Source organism: Physella acuta, unplaced genomic scaffold, assembly GCF_028476545.2.
Source record: "Physella acuta isolate Inbredline_101_S28 unplaced genomic scaffold, ASM2847654v3 ptg000324l, whole genome shotgun sequence".
Lineage (NCBI taxonomy): Eukaryota > Metazoa > Mollusca > Gastropoda > Physidae > Physella > Physella acuta.
This window is the reverse complement of record NW_026731843.1, coordinates 224333-243968: the sequence shown is the minus strand read 5'-3', so window position 1 is coordinate 243968 and position 19636 is coordinate 224333. Positions and strand designations below refer to the sequence as shown.

Genomic DNA, 19636 nt, shown 5'->3' with positions numbered 1-19636 from the left:
AGCAATAGGATGCATTAATGGAGGACCATAATGTTGTGAAGATATTGTAATTCAGCTGCAGTTAGCTATAGGTCAATTGTTTTACATTGTGTAGAGGTCTTAGTCTTTGGTTTGGGTATGGGTTGGTAATTTTTGGGTTCTGTGTAGGTCATAGTCTTTAAGTAAGGGAAAGGTCATGATCTTTGAGGTAGTTAGATGGTTTTGGATTAGCTAAAGATCTTAATTTCTTCCGCTTTCTGTTGCTTTGTTTCTTAGGGGAGGGAGTGGCCTAGTGATAGAGAGCTAGACTGCTAACCCGTAAGTCTTTAGTTTTAATCCAGGTTCGAATAGACTGTGCCTGATTTCACCCAGCTCTCATGGGTACCTAACTCACATTAGGGAAAATAAAAGGCAGCTAGGCAAAGTGCTGACCACACTATCCCCTTCATATTCTGAGGCCATAGAAACAGGTTAACTCTACTTCATTTGCCCCACAGACCTTCAGGTTTGGACGGGGAAATGTCTTAGTCTTTGGGTTAAAGGTCATAGTCTTTGGGTTAGGTATAGTTTAGTAGTCTTAAGGTTAGGTAAAGGAGTTTGGATTAGGTCAAGATCTTAATCTTTGGGTTAGGTATTGTTCAGTAGTCTTATGCTATTCATTGTTGTTTTTGTTGGGTGCATTAGGACTTGTTATATAGAAGGAAAATATTTCATTGATTTATGTTTGGCTTAGCTTCTTGATTAAAACAATGGGAGAGTTGACAATGTTTAAAGCCGTTTTTGATTTTACAGCGCAAAATACTGGTCTTGATGTTACTAAAATAGGAACATATAACTTCATTCAGTGATTATCTTTGTCATTTTGTTTTTAAATGGAGATTTTCTTCCCACAAATCTTTTTAATTATGCAGCATTAGCAGCATCTAAGGGGAGGTAATGTACTTTAAAATAACATCAGCAGAGTTCTCTAATCCCCCTGCATTCTATAAAGCTGGTTGCAGCGTAAATGAAATTACATTGACTCTGTGGTTTCTCCTCCCCCATCTAATGACATCATCGCACTGACAATGTGGTCCCCCCCCCTCCCCTATCTAATGACATCATATCACACTGACAATGTGGTCCCCCATCTAATGACATCATCGCACTGACAATGTGGTCCCCCCCCCTCCCCTATCTAATGACATCATATCACACTGACAATGTGGTCCCCCATCTAATGACATCATCACACTGACAATGTGCTCCCCCTCCCCCATCTAATGACATCACACTGACAATGTGGTCCCCCCTCCCCCATCTAATGACATCACACTGACAATGTGGTCCCCCCTCCCCCATCTAATGACATCACACTGACAATGTGGTCCCCCCTCCCCCATCTAATGACATCATCACACTGACAATGTGGTCCCCCCTCCCCCAACTAATGACATCATCACACTGACAATGTGGTCCCCCCCCATCTAATGACATCATCACACTGACAATGTGGTCCCCCCTCCCCCAACTAATGACATCATATCACAGTGACAATGTGGTCCCCCCTCCCCCAACTAATGACATCATATCACACTGACATTGTGCTCCCCCCTCCCCCATCTAATGACATCATCACACTGACAATGTGGTCCCCCCCTCCCCCATCTAATGGCATATCACACTGACAATGTGGTCCCCCCTCCCCCATCTAATGACATCACACTGACAATGTGGTCCCCCCTCCCCCATCTAATGACATCATCACACTGACAATGTGGTCCCCTCTCCCCCATCTAATGACATCATCACACTGACAATGTGGTCCCCCCTCCCTCATCTAATGACATCATCACACTGACAATGTGGTCCCCCCTCCCCCATCTAATGACATCACACTGACAATGTGGTCCCCCCTCCCCCATCTAATGACATCATCACACTGACAATGTGCTCCCCCCTCCCCCATCTAATGACATCATCACACTGACAATGTGGTCCCCCCCTCCCCCATCTAATGGCATATCACACTGACAATGTGGTCCCCCCTCCCCCATCTAATGACATCATATCACACTGACAATGTGGTCCCCCCTCCCCCATCTAATGACATCATATCACACTGACAATGTGGTCCCCCCTCCCCCATCTAATGACATCATATCACACTGACAATGTGGTCCCCCCTCCCCCATCTAATGACATCATATCACACTGACAATGTGGTCCCCCCTCCCCCATCTATTGGCATATCACACTGACAATGTGGTCCCCCCTCCCCCATCTAATGACATCATCACACTGACAATGTGGTCCCCCCCTCCCCCATCTATTGGCATATCACACTGACAATGTGGTCCCCCCCTCCCCCATCTAATGACATCATCACACTGACAATGTGCTCCCCCCTCCCCCATCTAATGACATCATCACACTGACAATGTGCTCCCCCCTCCCCCATCTAATGACATCATCACACTGACAATGTGGTCCCCCCCTCCCCCATCTAATGGCATATCACACTGACAATGTGGTCCCCCCTCCCCCATCTAATGGCATATCACACTGACAATGTGGTCCCCCCTCCCCCATCTAATGACATCACACTGACAATGTGGTCCCCCCTCCCCCATCTAATGACATCACACTGACAATGTGGTCCCCCCTCCCCCATCTAATGACATCACACTGACAATGTGGTCCCCCCTCCCCCATCTAATGACATCATCACACTGACAATGTGGTCCCCCCTCCCCCATCTAATGACATCATCACACTGACAATGTGGTCCCCTCTCCCCCATCTAATGACATCATCACACTGACAATGTGGTCCCCCATCTAATGACATCATCACACTGACAATGTGGTCCCCCCTCCCCCATCTAATGACATCATCACACTGACAATGTGGTCCCCCCTCCCCATCTAATGACATCATCACACTGACAATGTGGTCCCCCCTCCCCCATCTATTGGCATATCACACTGACAATGTGGTCCCCCCTCCCCCATTTAATGACATCACACTGACAATGTGGTCCCCCCCTCCCCCATCTAATGACATCATCACACTGACAATGTGGTCCCCCCTCCCCATCTAATGACATCATCACACTGACAATGTGGTCCCCCCCCCTCCCCCATCTAATGACATCATCACACTGACAATGTGGTCCCCCCCTCCCCCATCTAATGACATCATCACACTGACAATGTGGTCCCCCCTCCCCCAACTAATGACATCATCACACTGACAATGTGGTCCCCCCCTCCCCCATCTAATGACATCATCACACTGACAATGTGGTCCCCCCCTCCCCCATCTAATGACATATCACACTGACAATGTGGTCCCCCCTCCCACAACTAATGACATCATATCACAGTGACAATGTGGTCCCCCCTCCCCCAACTAATGACATCATATCACACTGACAATGTGGTCCCCCCTCCCCCATCTAATGACACCATCACCCTCTGGTGCTTGCCATGTTTTTCTCTCTTGTTTGAAATAGTTGTGTTTTTTAAATATATTTTTAGCAGAACTATTCAGATGCAATATTTTTAAGGATAAAAATAGGCCACTATATTGGGTTTCATTTTCATGGCTTTTTTGTGCCTATTTCTTTTTTTTTTTTATTCTCCTTTATCATCGCAACAATTCGGATGTAATATTTAGAAAGCATATTTATACCACCATTTTGGAATTAGCTATGTGAATCAGATGTAATATTTAGAAAGCATATTTATACAACCATTTTGGAATTAGCTATTTGAAATAAACATGAATTTAATTTAATTAAAGATGTAACTAAATAAAATCATATTAACAAAGTACTAGTATAAATATCCCTACTGAATTAAAATAGCATAGTAAGTATAGGCAGGCCATATCAGACAAGGAATATGTATAATAAGCTTACCAATGACAAGCTATTTGTTTTTGACCATTCCATAGTTTGAACACTTGTCTACACTGTAGACTAGGGAATAAAAAATGTCTTGCATGTTAACTTTTGGTAGCCAACCCATGATTTTAAATTTCTTAATTTTATTGTTTTTGGTCATGAAAACTTTTTTATAAAATCATAATTGCATAATGAATTAAAACAAAAATTAATTTTGTTTACAAAATAATATTTGTTTTCTATTATTACAAAAAATTGATCTTTTTTTTTCCATTTCAGTATCTTCGTTAGTGCAGGCCAGGTTCACACAGAAGGACCGCAAGTTGTCTGCCCCTGTCTTTGGTCTTCTACATAAGGGGGAGGAGAATGGAGAAGAAGATCATCGCCTGTCAAGGACGGCTGAGATAGAGAACATTCCAGAAGTTGTGGAAGAGGATCCAGGGGCTCCTTTGTCACCCAGACACAGGTAAGATAGACTTGTCATCTGGTCACCGGTTAGGCTAGACTTGTCATCTGGTCACAGGGTAGGTTAGACTTGTGATCTGGTCACAGGTTAGGCTAGACTTGTCATCTGGTCACAGGTTAGGTTAGTCTTGTCATCTGTTCACCGGTTAGGCTAGACTTGTCATCTGTTCACCGGTTAGGCTAGACTTGTCATCCCGTCACAGGTTAGGTTAGTCTTGTCATCTGTTCACCGGTTAGGCTAGACTTGTCATCTGGTCACAGGTTAGGCTAGACTTGTCATCTGGTCACAGGGTAGGCTAGACTTGTCATCTGGTCACAGGTTAGGCTAGACTTGTCATCTGGTCACAGGGTAGGTTAGTCTTGTCATCTGGTCACAGGTTAGGCTAGACTTGTCATCTGGTCACAGGTTAGGCTAGACTTGTCATCTGGTCACAGGGTAGGTTAGTCTTGTCATCTGGTCACAGGTTAGGCTAGACTTGTCATCTGGTCACAGGTTAGGCTAGACTTGTCATCTGGTCACAGGTTAGGCTAGACTTGTCATCTGGTCACAGGGTAGGTTAGTCTTGTCATCTGGTCACAGGTTAGGCTAGACTTGTCATCTGGTCACAGGTTAGGCTAGACTTGTCATCTGGTCACAGGGTAGGCTAGACTTGTCATCTGGTCACAGGTTAGGCTAGACTTGTCATCTGGTCACAGGTTAGGCTAGACTTGTCATCTGGTCACAGGGTAGGTTAGTCTTGTCATCTGGTCACAGGTTAGGCTAGACTTGTCATCTGGTCACAGGGTAGGCTAGACTTGTGATCTGGTCACAGGTAAAGATAGACTTGTCATCTGGACACAGGGTAGGCTAGACTTGTCATCTGGTCACAGGTAAAGATAGACTTGTCATCTGGTCACAGGGTAGGTTAGTCTTGTCATCTGGTCACAGGTAAAGCTAGACTTGTCATCTGGTCACAGGGTGGGCTAGACTTGTCATCTGGTCACAGGTTAGGCTAGACTTGTCATCTGGTCACAGGTTAGGCTAGACTTGTCATCTGGTCACAGGTTAGGCTAGACTTGTCATCTGGTCACAGGTTAGGCTAGACTTGTCATCTGGTCTCCTGTAAAACTAGATTTCTGTATAGAGATGTATATTTAAATTGACACAACCTGCTATAATATTCTATTCAAGAAATATTTATATAATATATTTTATTTGTTAAAATTTTTAGACCTTCCTATTTTAATATCTTTAAATTCTGTAACTAGTACTGTTAATTTCATCACTTCTCTGATTGCAGTCCCCCCAAGAAAATTCAGACAGTACCTCATCAGCTGTCTTTTAAAGCAGACGACATAGATGATCTCCCCCCACCTCCTCCCTCCCCTCCAACTCTCACATCCCCATCCCCGCCCCCTCCACCACCCCCATTTGATGATGACGAAGAAGAAGAAGAGATGCAGCTACCTCCTGTCTCTGACTACATCGCCCATGATGGCGCTATCCCAGCACATCCCCAGTTTCCACACAGCGACTACATCCCCCACGGTGGGGCTATCCCAGGGCAGTCCAACCTACCACACAGCGACTACATTGCTCACGACACAAAGGACTCAGCCAACAACATAGACTATAGAATGAAAGAGTTCAGCATTCATTCCAGTGAGGATATATTAGACAACCAAGAGATGTACAGTGGCATACGAAACGGACACGGCGAGCGAGTTTTTTCTCTAGCAAGTAACGGTCTTCCACTTCCTTACAATGCAGCCCCTGAGGTACCTAACAAAAAGGGGCGTACATCCATCTCTAACGCTTTCTCTCACGAGGATTCCTTCCAGGACGTGTACCATGGGGATGCTAGTGAGCTGTCCTTCCAGAGGGTCATGAGTGATGGTCATGCTGACATGAGTGGAATGAGCGCCGTCAGTGAACCCAACTCCAGCCCCCCAAAGACCACCAGAGCCACGTCTGAAGGCAGCATTTTGTCAGCGCAAGAAAATGAAGAGGAGCAGAGAAAGAAAGTCAGGGTAGGAGGCTCATCAGGATTTCTGTTTTTAAATTATGTGTATATATACATGTATATATATATATTTTATATATATATATATATTTTATATATAGATATATATTATATATAGATATATATATATTTTATATATATATATTTTATATATAGATATATTATATATATATATATATATAGATATATATATATAGATATATATATATAGATATATATAGATATATATAAATATATATAGATATATATATAGATATATATAAATATATATAGATATATATATAGATATATATGGTGTCTCATATTCATTCCTCAATAGAAAAATTTGCTAAATTAACTATTGGCATCTTACAGCTATAAATCTATACAATAAATGCATTCCATTTGCATTAGTAATGTTAAGCTAATTACAAGTGTTAATTAGTGTGATGATTGTTTTACAATTACTAATAAAACTGTTAAATGAAATGTTTATAACGCTTCATGAATCATACAAATTATGAAATGAGATGACTTATTAGTAGACGTAAGTCAATCATGGAGCCACTGCACCTATTTCAGCACCGGCCCACAGATACTGCCTACTACATTGCTAAAGAATTGTTGATGACAGAGAGGACATACAAGAAAGATTTGGAAGTTTTGTGTGTGGTGGGTACTTTTTCTTTATTAACTTCAATTTTCAATGTATGAGTATAATATTTACCCTTTGCTGTATCTTTGATTGTTTAACCAGTAAATCTGATTGTTCCCCCCTTTATTAACCTGTGTATTAATTAAAGATGTGTTTTCCCCAGTATTTACCTGTGTATTAAGTAAAGATGTGTTTTCCCCAGTATTTGCCTACTTTTTAAATTAAAGATGTGTTTTCCCTCAGTATTTACCTGTGTATTAATTAAAGATGTGTTTTCCCCAGTGGTTCCGTAACTCTGTCAGCTGTGATGCAACAACCTTGAACTCTGTGACTGAGGTGGTGTTCAACTACTTTGATCCAATCTACAACTTTCATTATGCTCTACTCAAGGAGATAGAACAGAGACTGGCTGCCTGGTTTGTGCATCTTATGGTTTCTCCTAGCTTCATGGTGTCTCCTTGTTTCGTGGTGTCTCATTGTTTCATGGTGTCTACTAGTTTTATTGCTTTTCTGCATTTTTTTTTCACGTGATTAAGTATCAAGTTGTCTTATATTATTTTTGCTGTACAATTATGTATTAACACAAAAGATACTTCTAAAAACCATTTCTCAAAATGGTATCTCCTGGTGTTCAGTGATGAAGTCTTTGTGTTAACACATAAGTTTGACAGACTTGTAGTCTAGACACTGTGCTATTGTTTGTGTGGCTTATGTAGAGCCTATTTCTCCAGGGAAGGGAAGGTGCAGCCACAGGTGAATGGTGAGTGTCACAAGGTGGGGGACCTCATGCTGAAGGCAATCAACAGCTGTCAGGAGCTGTATGAACACTACTTTGAACACCTGGAAGAAATTCTGAATGAGATTGACAGCAAGGTGAAGAAGCACCGCCCGTTTGAAGAAATCTGCCGAAGTTTTGAAACCCACAAAGTTTGTTACCTGCCGCTCAACACATTTTTCCTTCGTCCTGGTCAGCGCTTGTTACATTTCAAGCTCATATTAGAACGTGAGTGGATTCACATTTTTCCTCATTAAAACACTGATAATTAATTAATTATGACATAATCTTTTTTTTGGTGGCACATGTAATATAGTTTAGCAGTGATGTTCATTGATGATGGAGAACGGTATTGTGTTATGGTGAGTTGTGTTATATGGTGGTGAGTTGTGTTATATGGTGGTGAGTTGTGTTATATGGTGGTGAGTTGTGTTATATGGTGGTGAGTGGTGTTATATGGTGGTGAGTTGTGTTATATGGTGGTGAGTGGTGTTATATGGTGGTGAGTTGTGTTATATGGTGGTGAGTGGTGTTATATGGTGGTGAGTTGTGTTATATGGTGGTGAGTTGTGTTATATGGTGGTGAGTTGTGTTATATGGTGGTGAGTTGTGTTATATGGTGGTGAGTTGTGTTATATGGTGGTGAGTTGTGTTATATGGTGGTGAGTGGTGTTATATGGTGGTGAGTTGTGTTATATGGTGGTGAGTGGTGTTATATGGTGGTGAGTTGTGTTATATGGTGGTGAGTTGTGTTATATGGTGGTGAGTTGTGTTATATGGTGGTGAGTGGTGTTATATGGTGGTGAGTTGTGTTATATGGTGGTGAGTGGTGTTATATGGTGGTGAGTGGTGTTATATGGTGGTGAGTTGTGTTATATGGTGGTGAGTTGTGTTATATGGTGGTGAGTTGTGTTATATGGTGGTGAGTTGTGTTATATGGTGGTGAGTGGTGTTATATGGTGGTGAGTTGTGTTATATGGTGGTGAGTTGTGTTATATGGTGGTGAGTTGTGTTATATGGTGGTGAGTGGTGTTATATGGTGGTGAGTGGTGTTATATGGTGGTGAGTTGTGTTATATGGTGGTGAGTGGTGTTATATGGTGGTGAGTGGTGTTATATGGTGGTGAGTTGTGTTATATGGTGGTGAGTTGTGTTATATGGTGGTGAGTGGTGTTATATGGTGGTGAGTTGTGTTATATGGTGGTGAGTTGTGTTATATGGTGGTGAGTTGTGTTATATGGTGGTGAGTGGTGTTATATGGTGGTGAGTGGTGTTATATGGTGGTGAGTTGTGTTATATGGTGGTGAGTTGTGTTATATGGTGGTGAGTTGTGTTATATGGTGGTGAGTGGTGTTATATGGTGGTGAGTGGTGTTATATGGTGGTGAGTTGTGTTATATGGTGGTGAGTTGTGTTATATGGTGGTGAGTTGTGTTATATGGTGGTGAGTTGTGTTATATGGTGGTGAGTTGTGTTATATGGTGGTGAGTTGTGTTATATGGTGGTGAGTTGTGTTATATGGTGGTGAGTTGTGTTATATGGTGGTGAGTGGTGTTATATGGTGGTGAGTGGTGTTATATGGTGGTGAGTTGTGTTATATGGTGGTGAGTTGTGTTATATGGTGGTGAGTGGTGTTATATGGTGGTGAGTGGTGTTATATGGTGGTGAGTGGTGTTATATGGTGGTGAGTTGTGTTATATGGTGGTGAGTTGTGTTATATGGTGGTGAGTTGTGTTATATGGTGGTGAGTTGTGTTATATGGTGGTGAGTGGTGTTATATGGTGGTGAATGGTGTTATATGGTGGTGAGTTGTGTTATATGGTGGTGAGTTGTAAAAAAAACTTCTGTTGTCTCTATGTCCCCAGGTCTAGTCAAACATTATTCATTTGCACATCATGATGCAGAGGATTGTAAAGGTGAGCGCCCTGGTTTCACATGTTTTGTGTAGGAATGCTGTGTGTCAAGCTACAAATTCAATTATAGTGGTATAGAGTTTTTAAGTGTGTTTACAGTTTGGTCTGGTTAAAATTTCAACCTTTGACTTAATGAAACAATTATTCTGCCCACAGAGGCCTTATGTCGGATTACAGAAATTACCAATGGATTCCGGGACCAGTTTAAGAAAATGGTTTGTACAAAACATACCCAATTTATTTATTTTTTTATCTTTCCATAGCTTTTGAATTAAATTTTTAGTTAAGATTTGGTATTAAAATAGTGGCACAAGTTTTTTGTATACAGCTGGTAATTTGATTTGTTTCTGTATACACTTCTAATTTTTATATAAGATTTGTTTGTTTTGACCACAGGAAAATCTGGAGAAGTTAATGGAGCTACAGAGAGATCTTTTAGGTCTGGAGAATTTAGTGCATGTAGATAGGGTAAGTTATTGTTACACTTTACTGTTGTGTTGTTAGAGGTCACCTCTGGGTCCCACCATGTCTCACCATTCTGCCCCACCATGTCTCACCATTCTGCCCCACCATGCCTCACCATTATGTCCCACCATGTCTCACCATTCTGTCCCACCATGTCTCACCATTCTGTCCCACCATGTCTCACCATTCTGTCTTACCATGTCTCACCATTCTGTCTTACCATGCCTCACCATTCTGTCCCACCATGTCTCACCATTCTGTCTTACCGTGCCTCACCATTCTGTCCCACCATGTCTCACCACTCTGTCTTACCATGCCTCACCATTCTGTCCCACCATGTCTCACCATTCTGTCCCACCATGTCTCACCATTCTGCCCCTCCATTCTGTCTCACCATTCTGCCTCACCATGTCTCACCATTCTGTCTTACCATGCCTCACCATTCTGTCCCACCATGTCTCACCATTCTGTCCCACCATGTCTCACCATTCTATCCCACCATGTCTCACCATTCTGCCCCTCCATTCTGTCTCACCATTCTGCCTCACCATGTCTCACCATTCTGTCTTACCATGCCTCACCATTCTGTCCCACCATGTCTCACCATTCTGTCTTACCATGCCTCACCATTCTGTCCCACCATGTCTCACCATTCTGTCCCACCATGCCTCACCATTCTGTCCCACCATGTCTCACCATTCTGCCTCACCATTCTGCCCCACCATGCCTCACCATTCTGTCCCACCATGTCTCACCATTCTGTCTTACCATGCCTCACCATTCTGTCCCACCATGCCTCACCATTCTGTCCCACCATGTCTCACCATTCTGCCTCACCATTCTGCCCCACCATGTCTCAGCATTCTGTCTTACCATGTCTCACCATTCTGCCTCACCATGTCTCACCATTTTGCCTCACCATTCTGCCTCACCATTCTGCCTCACCATTTTGCCTCACCATTCTGCCTCACCATGTCTCACCATTCTGCCTCACCATTCTGCCTCACCATGTCTCACCATTCTGCCTCACCATTCTGCCTCACCATGTCTCACCATTTTGCCTCACCATTCTGCCTCACCATTCTGCCTCACCATTCTGCCTCACCATGTCTCACCATTCTGCCTCACCATGTCTCACCATTTTGCCTCACCATTCTGCCTCACCATTTTGCCTCACCATTCTGCCTCACCATGTCTCACCATTCTTCCTCACCATTCTTCCTCACCATTCTGTCTCACCATTCTGTCTCACCATGTCTCACCATTCTGTCCCACCATGTCTCACCACTCTGCCCTACTACATGTCTCACCACTGAGCCCCAAGTGGTCATACCATTGATTCCCAGTCCATGTTCCCTCTAAGCTGTGCAGTAGCGCATCCATGCAGTGTTCAACTGGTCATACCATTGATTCCCAGTCCATGTTCCCTCTAAGCTGTGCAGTAGCGCATCCATGCATTGTTTGTAAGCCTACAACAATCATCTTGTAAAATACAGATCACCTTGTTCAAGTCATAGAGCAGATAAATACATGTTGCACACACAATGGTGCTCCCTATAGGCTATTTTGGTCCCAATATCTGCACCACTTCTTCTTCTTCGTTCTTAATTGAGAATATGGTGGAAGATTTAGACAACAAGCCCAACTTCGTGTATGAACTGGACTGTGATCTCCAGATCAGCAGGTGCCCCATATAATTTTTCCTTGAGTGGGGTGAGTAGGGGCCAGTGTTTGGCTCGCGCCTGGCTATATAAAGAACATTCTTGAAGGACGTGCTCCTTATTCTCCAGTCTGCCTCACTAATATAGCTTTGCCTTTATGTCCCGTGATTTCTACCAACACTGTAAGCTAATTTGTCTGTTGAATGTAAATGTCATGAAAATTGATTTTGGTTTTCCTCTTTCAGGAGTTCATCAGAGAAGGTTGCCTTCAGAAGTTTTCTAGGAAAGGTTATCAGCAACGAATGTTCTTTTTGGTGAGTAGTTTGATCAATATTTATCTTCTTAGTCTTAAGGGATCATTCATTATAATTTATCAAAAGCTTGTGTACGGATGTTGGTCTAGATTGCACTAACAGAATGCATCAAATTGATTAACTACTCTAATAAATCAATTTGTTTACAGTTATCATCTGTTGGTTTAATACAACACCTCAATTTTTGATAATCTTGTGCACAAATATTCTGATAGAAAAACCCCAGCCTGACACTGACTCTATGTAAAAGAAGTGTGTGTTTGTATTCTGTTGTTGTTACTCACCAGTTTTCTGACATGTTGGTCTACACAAGCAGGACATCAGCATCCCTGCTACAGTTCAAAGTTCATGGCCAGCTGCCACTGAGGGGGATGACTGTAAGTAGCTGACAGGCTGTGTGGACTACATTGGGATTCATTCATTCTTAGGGCTTAAGTTGGGTGGCAGTGTGGGTTGGTAGTAAGTTAAGTTGTGTGGTAGTGTGGGTTTGTAAGTTAAGGTGCGTGGTAGTGTGGGTTTGTAGTAAGTTGTGTGGGTTTGTAGTAAGTTGTGTGGTAGTGTGGGTTTGTGTGGGTTTGTAGTAGGTTAAATTTTTTGTGTAGTAGTGTGGGTTTGTGTGGGTTTGTAGTAGGTTAAATTTTTTGTGTAGTAGTGTGGGTTTGTAGTAAATTAGGTTGTATGGTAGTGTGGGTTTGTAGTAAGTTGTTTGGTAGTGTGGGTTTGTAGTAGGTTAAATTTTTTGTGTAGTAGTGTGGGTTTGTAGTAAATTAGGTTGTATGGTAGTGTGGGTTTGTAGTAAGTTGTTTGGTAGTGTGGGTTTGTAGTAAGTTGTGTGGGTTTGTAATAAGTTGTGTGGTAGTGTGGGTTTGTAAGTTAAATTTTTTGTGTGGTAGTGTGGGTTTGTAATAAGTTGTTTGGTAGTGTGGGTTTGTAGTAAGTTGTTTTGTAGTGTGGTTTTCTAGTAAGTTAAGTTGTATGGTAGTGTGGGTTTGTAGTAAGTTAAGTTGTGTGGGTTTGTAATACGTTAAGTTGTGTGGTAGTGTGGGTTTGTAGTAAATTGTGTGGTAGTGTGGGTTTGTAGTAAATTGTGTGGTAGTGTGGGTTTGTAGTAAGTTACCCTGTAGGACCTTAGTTTAATGTTCAAAGGCTTGTTTGAGGTTATATTTAAACAATCAATAACATTCAAACATTAATAAAACGTTTAAAGGTTGAAGAAACAGACAAGTCAGCAGTACAGAACAGTTTTGTTTAAACAATCAATAACATTCAAACATTAATAAAACGTTTAAAGGTTGAAGAAACAGACAAGTCAGCAGTACAGAACAGTTTTGTTTAAACAATCAATAACATTCAAACATTAATAAAACGTTTAAAGGTTGAAGAAACAGACAAGTCAGCAGTACAGAACAGTTTTGTTTAAACAATCAATAACATTCAAACATTAATAAAACGTTTAAAGGTTGAAGAAACAGACAAGTCAGCAGTACAGAACAGTTTTGCCATCTATGCAGGAAACAAGTACATCCTAGTGGCAGCCAGGTGATGGGTTGTTTAAATACATTCTTACATTTGTCTGGGCATTTTCTTTGATGGGCTTGTGTCATTTTTTATCTATAATTCAGTATTACATTTATTTGTTTTAACAAAATTTCTGTGCCCAATTATTTTACATTTTCTTAGTTATTTTTGTGTGTATGCATCAACCATGTGTTGTTTTTTTTATCAACACATGAGGTTATTTTTGTTTACATATGTGTATTTATTTGAACAAAAATGTCCCCAGCTCTCAAGAAGAAAAAGATAAGTGGATAGAAGATATCAATGAAGCTGTGATCCGTGTCAAGTCTATAGGACCAGATAAATTACAGTACCCCAGCCTCAAGTCTAGTGCCAGTAAGTTGTCCTATAGGACCTGATAAATTACAGTACCCCAGCCTAAAGTCTAGTGCCAGTAAGTTGTCCTATAGGACCTGATAAATTACAGTACCCCAGCCTCAAGTCTAGTGCCAGTAAGTTGTCCTATAGGACCTGATAAATTACAGTACCCCAGCCTCAAGTCTAGTGCCAGTAAGTTGTCCTATAGGACCTGATAAATTACAGTACCCCAGCCTAAAGTCTAGTGCCAGTAAGTTGTCCTATAGGACCAGATAAATTACAGTACCCCAGCCTCAAGTCTAGTGCCAGTAAGTTGTCCTATAGGACCTGATAAATTACAGTACCCCAGCCTCAAGTCTAGTGCCAGTAAGTTGTCCTATAGGACCTGATAAATTACAGTACCCCAGCCTCAAGTCTAGTGCCAGTAAGTTGTCCTATAGGACCTGATAAATTACAGTACCCCAGCCTAAAGTCTAGTGCCAGTAAGTTGTCCTCACTTTGTTAAGTGATGGTACCAGTGTCCCATAATGTCCTGCTAATGAGATGGTACCAGTGCCCCATAATGTCATGCTGATGAGATGGTACCAGTGTCCCATAATGTCCTGCTAATGAGATGGTACCTGTGTCCCATAATGTCCTGATGAGATGGTACTAGTGTCCCATAATGTCCTGCTGATGAGTTGGTACCTGTGTCCCATAATGTCCTGCTGATGAGATGGTACCTGTGTCCCATAATGTCCTGCTGATGAGATGGTACCTGTGTCCCATAATGTCCTGCTGATGAGATGGTACCAGTGTCCCATCATGTCCTGCTGATGAGATGGTACCAGTGTCCCATAATGTCCTGCTGATGAGATGGTACCTGTGTCCCATAATGTCCTGCTGATATACTAATGACATGTTTACTTCTAACAGGCTCGTCAGAGAATGTAGGCAGTGGTGAGAATGTAGACAGAGAACAGTCTCCTCAGGACAAACCTATACAGCACAGAGCAAACACAACTATGCATGTTTGTTGGCATCGCAACACCAGTGTTAGCTTTAGGGACCATGAGAAAGCTCTCAAGGTATTTAACATTTGATTCAGAATTTAAGTAGTCATTTGTTTTTCCAGCAGTTTTTTGTTTATTTTATTTTTTTAAATGTTTCATCATATACAAGTCCTTTGGTCTTTATCATTGACAATATTAAAAACGAGAAAAATGGCCCGTTGAGGAAGGATACAACGGGCGCTAGGCTGATAGTGCTGTCTCTTTTCTCTAAACTAAAACCAACCCCCCCCCCACACACACACACCACCCCCACCCCCCACACACACCACCCCCCCAAACACCACCCCCCCCACCCCCACCCCCCAAAAAAACATGTCTACCGTCCCATTCAACGAAATATAATTATATACTTTTTCCAGTGTCCGGCCCCCTCCACGAAAATTCTACCCCCGCCCCCGAAAATTTCAAGTACCCCCACCCCTCTCCGGGGAGGAAAAAGTCTGAAAGAAACACTGGTCGCATTTGTAGAACATACAAACTAAAGGAAGAATCTGGGCGGGGCTTCGCCCCTACCGGAAGAGAGGAAAAAGTCTGAAAGAAACACTGGTGTCGCGCTTAGCCACTACGCGAAGAATTGCATTAAAGAAATTGCAAGAAAACCACTTTTTAGATTAGACACATTAATTAGGCGGTAATTTTATTATAGAGTATCGATGAAGAAATTTCTTTTGAGTTAGGGAGGGGGGGGGGGGGGCTCAGACGTTCTTACGCGGGGATGGGGCTTCGCCCCTACCCGAAGAATTGTATGAAAGAAACTCTTCACGCAAACCACTTAGATTAGACAAAATTGCCTTTTTATTCAATGTTTACTCGAGAATCAATGACATCATATTACTGTGTGCACTCTCCGGCTTGAGATTATTTTCTACTCTGTGCTAAATGTGGCTACGTCATACTTCGTTTTTCGAATTACTATGCAGGTTTTTAATTTGCTTGTCTTTTCTCTAGAGCGTTCTTGTCAGACAGAGCGTTCTTGTCAGATACATACACAGACAGCGAAACTATTAATACTAATGGTTTATTGTTTTTTATGTGTTGACAAAAAAAAAACATTGACAAATATTGACTGCATAAAGTAAAGGCTAATGAAATATTCCTGCCTCCATCAACAGAACCAACTAAGCGGGTATCTACTGCGCAAGTTTAAGACCAGCAATGGGTGGCAAAAGTTGTGGGTTGTCTTCACAAACTTTTGTCTCTTCTTCTACAAAACATACCAGGTAAGTGGGGTGTTGGTCACCAAAACTCTGGACAGAAACCACCTGTGACAACAAGACAGGGTACCCCATCTAGTTAAAGTAGTTTTGTGCTAAGGAAGATCTTGTATTGATATAGAGCTGAGTCCTTGTTTTGTTTCTCAGGATGACTTCCCCTTGGCTAGCCTCCCTTTGCTGGGCTATGCTGTGAACACACCAGAGGAGGAGGATGGCATCAACAAGGATCATGTCTTCAAGCTGCAGTTCAAAAACCATGTCTATTTCTTCAGGGCAGAGAGCGAGTACACATTCTCCAGGTCAGATATTCTTGCAGTTTATTTGATGTTGACAGTGTTTTTACTTTCTCGTATATACAAAGTAAAGAGAAAGTCTTGTAATCGTGCAAAAAAAATAAATCGAGATTTTTGCAAATCTCGACGTTTTAGGGCTCTCTGAGTCAGAAAAACATAGTTTTGCAGTTTTGTGTGTGTAAACACGATAACTTGAGTACCGTTACAGCCAGGTTGATAAAATTTCATATATAAGTATTATATCAAAATCGTAGATCCGTATCAACTTTTGAGCGATTTCAGATAATCGGAAGTGGAACTTTTTCTACTTTGAATTTTTCAAAAGCCTATAACTTGAGTAGGCCTACTATTTCAGATAGATAAATGAAATTTCACATGTAAGTAAAAGTTCTAATTCTCTGCCTTCTATAAAATTTTGAGTAATTTCCGTTGACCGGAAGTAGTAATTTACGCAATTTCCGATTTCTAAAAAAAAAACGCATGTGAATTTATAAAGTATTAATAATATCCTGCACTATTATGCACATTTTATTTGGCGTTCACTTGATGTGCAAATCTTTTTTTACCAGACTCTATTCTATTATAAAAAGTTTAAGTCATTAAAAATGGATTAAAAATTTTGTCTTTGTCCCGAGTTGCCATCCCCCGTAGTGATAGATTAGAATATTCGAGAAAGTTAAGGGGAGATCACTCCTGGTTTATTTTTATTTGATGACTGCAATTTTTTTATTTATTTGACCAAAAACAGCAGCAATTGTTTTTTTTATGAACGACAGCTTCTTGATAGCAATATTTTTAAAATTATAACAGCTATTTGTTTTGAAGAACAATAGTTTTTTGACAATATTCCATTAGATAATTCTTTTGTAGAATTTATAGTTTCTATTCATCAGTGGCTAAAGACAAACGGTTAAATTTATTGTTGTTTCATATCATCATACCTATTGTTTATGTGTAGTTTGTTGTACCTATTGTTTATGTGTAGTTTGTTGTACCTGTCCTTAATGTATACAGTTTGTTGTACCTGTCCTTAATGTATACAGTTTGTTGTACCTGTCCTTAATGTATACAGTTTGTTGTACCTGTCCTTAATGTATACAGTTTGTTGTACCTGTCCTTAATGTATACAGTTTGTTGTACCTGTCCTTAATGTATACAGTTTGTTGTACCTGTCCTTAATGTATACAGTTTGTTGTACCTGTCCTTAATGTATACAGTTTGTTGTACCTATTGTTTATGTGTACAGTTTTTGTGCGCCTCCTTAATGTGGACATTATAGACCCTGATAACATTAGGTGTTGTATATGTGATAACATTAAGTATTTTATATGTGGTAACATTAAGTATTGTATATGTGATAACATTAAGTATTTTATATGTGGTAACATTAAGTATTGTATATGTGATAACATTAAGTATTGTATATGTGATAACATTAAGTATTGTATATGTGATAACATTGAGCACTGTATATGTTCATCAGATGGATGGAAGTGATCAACTCCGCTACCCATAATGCAAGACGTGTGCGCCTGTTTAGCAGGTTGGACAGTCGCCTAGAGGCTAGTTAGCGCTCACATTACTTTGATAGTAAACCAAGAATATAATGCATTTAACTGACTTATGCTTGAAATGTTATTGAAACCAAATATAGGTAACTTTTGCTAATGAAAACAACAGAATGTGAGCGAGAGGCTGTATTTTATGGTGAACAATTCTTGCCCTATAAATAGTTTGTTGATGTATTTGCTATAAGTGTTGGTTGAGATTTTTTGTATTGAAGGATGTGTGAGAAAACTTGCACTATTTTGAAACATGTTGTAAATATAAACTTGATACTTTTTGATGTTTTAAAATATTTTTTTTTAGATTTTTATAAGAAGTGTTGGGTTGTGTCAAGTTTGTGTTAAGGATGTTGGTTGTGTCAAGTTTACATTAAGAATGTACGGTTGTGTCAAGTTAATATTTAGGATGCATGGTTATATCTATTCTTATAGTTCTCAATTTCCTTGTGATAGCTGGGTCTACAGATTTTTAACTTTACAAACTAGTTGTAAATGTTGTTTTTTTTTTCTGAGATTGTTTTATTTTAAGACAATTCTATGACTTGTTGAGTGAGATATTTTGTTTTGATTGTTTAGATTTGTGCGCCACATTTATATGTGTCCCTGTCTTATTTATCCTGAAGCCACCAAGTATGTGACTAGAGTAGTGTGATAAGTATTGAATCATATACATTTTGACACAGAGCTAACGGTTAATCAGACAGTCATTGGTTATTTGGACAAGGTCAGTGGTCACCTGGACAGGGTCAGTGGTCACTTGGACAGTCAGTGGTCACCTGGACAGTCAGTGGTCACCTGGACAGTCAGTGGTCACCTGGACAGGGTCATGTCACTTGGACAGGGTCAGTGGTCACCTGGACAGGGTCATGTCACTTGGACAGGGTCAGTGGTCACCTGGACAGTCAGTGGTCACCTGGACAGTCAGTGGTCACCTGGACAGTCAGTGGTCACCTGGACAGTCAGTGGTCACCTGGACAGTCAGTGGTCACCTGGACAGTCAGTGGTCACCTGGACAGGGTCATGTCACTTGGACAGGGTCAGTGGTCACCTGGACAGGGTCAGTGGTCACCTGGACATCGTTAGTGGTCACCTGGACAGTCAGTGGTCACCTGGACAGTCAGTGGTCACCTGGACAGGGTCATGGTCACCTGGACAGTCAGTGGTCACCTGGACAGGGTTAGTGGTCACCTGGACAGGGTCAGTGGCCACCTGGACAGGGTCAGTGGTCACCTGGACAGGGTCAGTGGTCACCTGGACAGTCAGTGGTCACCTGGACAGTCAGTGGTCACCTGGACAGTCAGTGGTCACCTGGACAGTCAGTGGTCACCTGGACAGTCAGTGGTCACCTGGACAGTCAGTGGTCACCTGGACAGGGTCATGTCACTTGGACAGGGTCAGTGGTCACCTGGACAGGGTCAGTGGTCACCTGGACATCGTTAGTGGTCACCTGGACAGTCAGTGGTCACCTGGACAGTCAGTGGTCACCTGGACAGGGTCATGGTCACCTGGACAGTCAGTGGTCACCTGGACAGGGTTAGTGG

General features: G+C 41.5%; 1 protein-coding gene across 1 annotated transcript in view; it reads left to right on the top strand.

Moving 5' to 3' along the window:
* LOC131940629 (FERM, ARHGEF and pleckstrin domain-containing protein 1) overlaps positions 1 to 18854 on the top strand; it is a 99987-nt gene extending 81133 nt beyond the window's left edge. The window contains exons 13-28 of the mRNA XM_059299336.1: positions 4148 to 4334; positions 5614 to 6343; positions 6898 to 6987; positions 7253 to 7386; positions 7702 to 7973; positions 9609 to 9659; positions 9813 to 9871; positions 10053 to 10124; positions 12028 to 12096; positions 12384 to 12473; positions 13556 to 13635; positions 13880 to 13989; positions 14887 to 15038; positions 16136 to 16243; positions 16385 to 16536; positions 18014 to 18854. Of these exons, the coding sequence (XP_059155319.1) occupies positions 4148 to 4334; positions 5614 to 6343; positions 6898 to 6987; positions 7253 to 7386; positions 7702 to 7973; positions 9609 to 9659; positions 9813 to 9871; positions 10053 to 10124; positions 12028 to 12096; positions 12384 to 12473; positions 13556 to 13635; positions 13880 to 13989; positions 14887 to 15038; positions 16136 to 16243; positions 16385 to 16536; positions 18014 to 18101 (2444 nt within the window). The 3' untranslated portion in view covers positions 18102 to 18854. The remainder of the gene's footprint in view (positions 1 to 4147; positions 4335 to 5613; positions 6344 to 6897; positions 6988 to 7252; positions 7387 to 7701; positions 7974 to 9608; positions 9660 to 9812; positions 9872 to 10052; positions 10125 to 12027; positions 12097 to 12383; positions 12474 to 13555; positions 13636 to 13879; positions 13990 to 14886; positions 15039 to 16135; positions 16244 to 16384; positions 16537 to 18013) is intronic.
* The last annotated feature ends 782 nt before the right edge of the window (positions 18855 to 19636 follow it).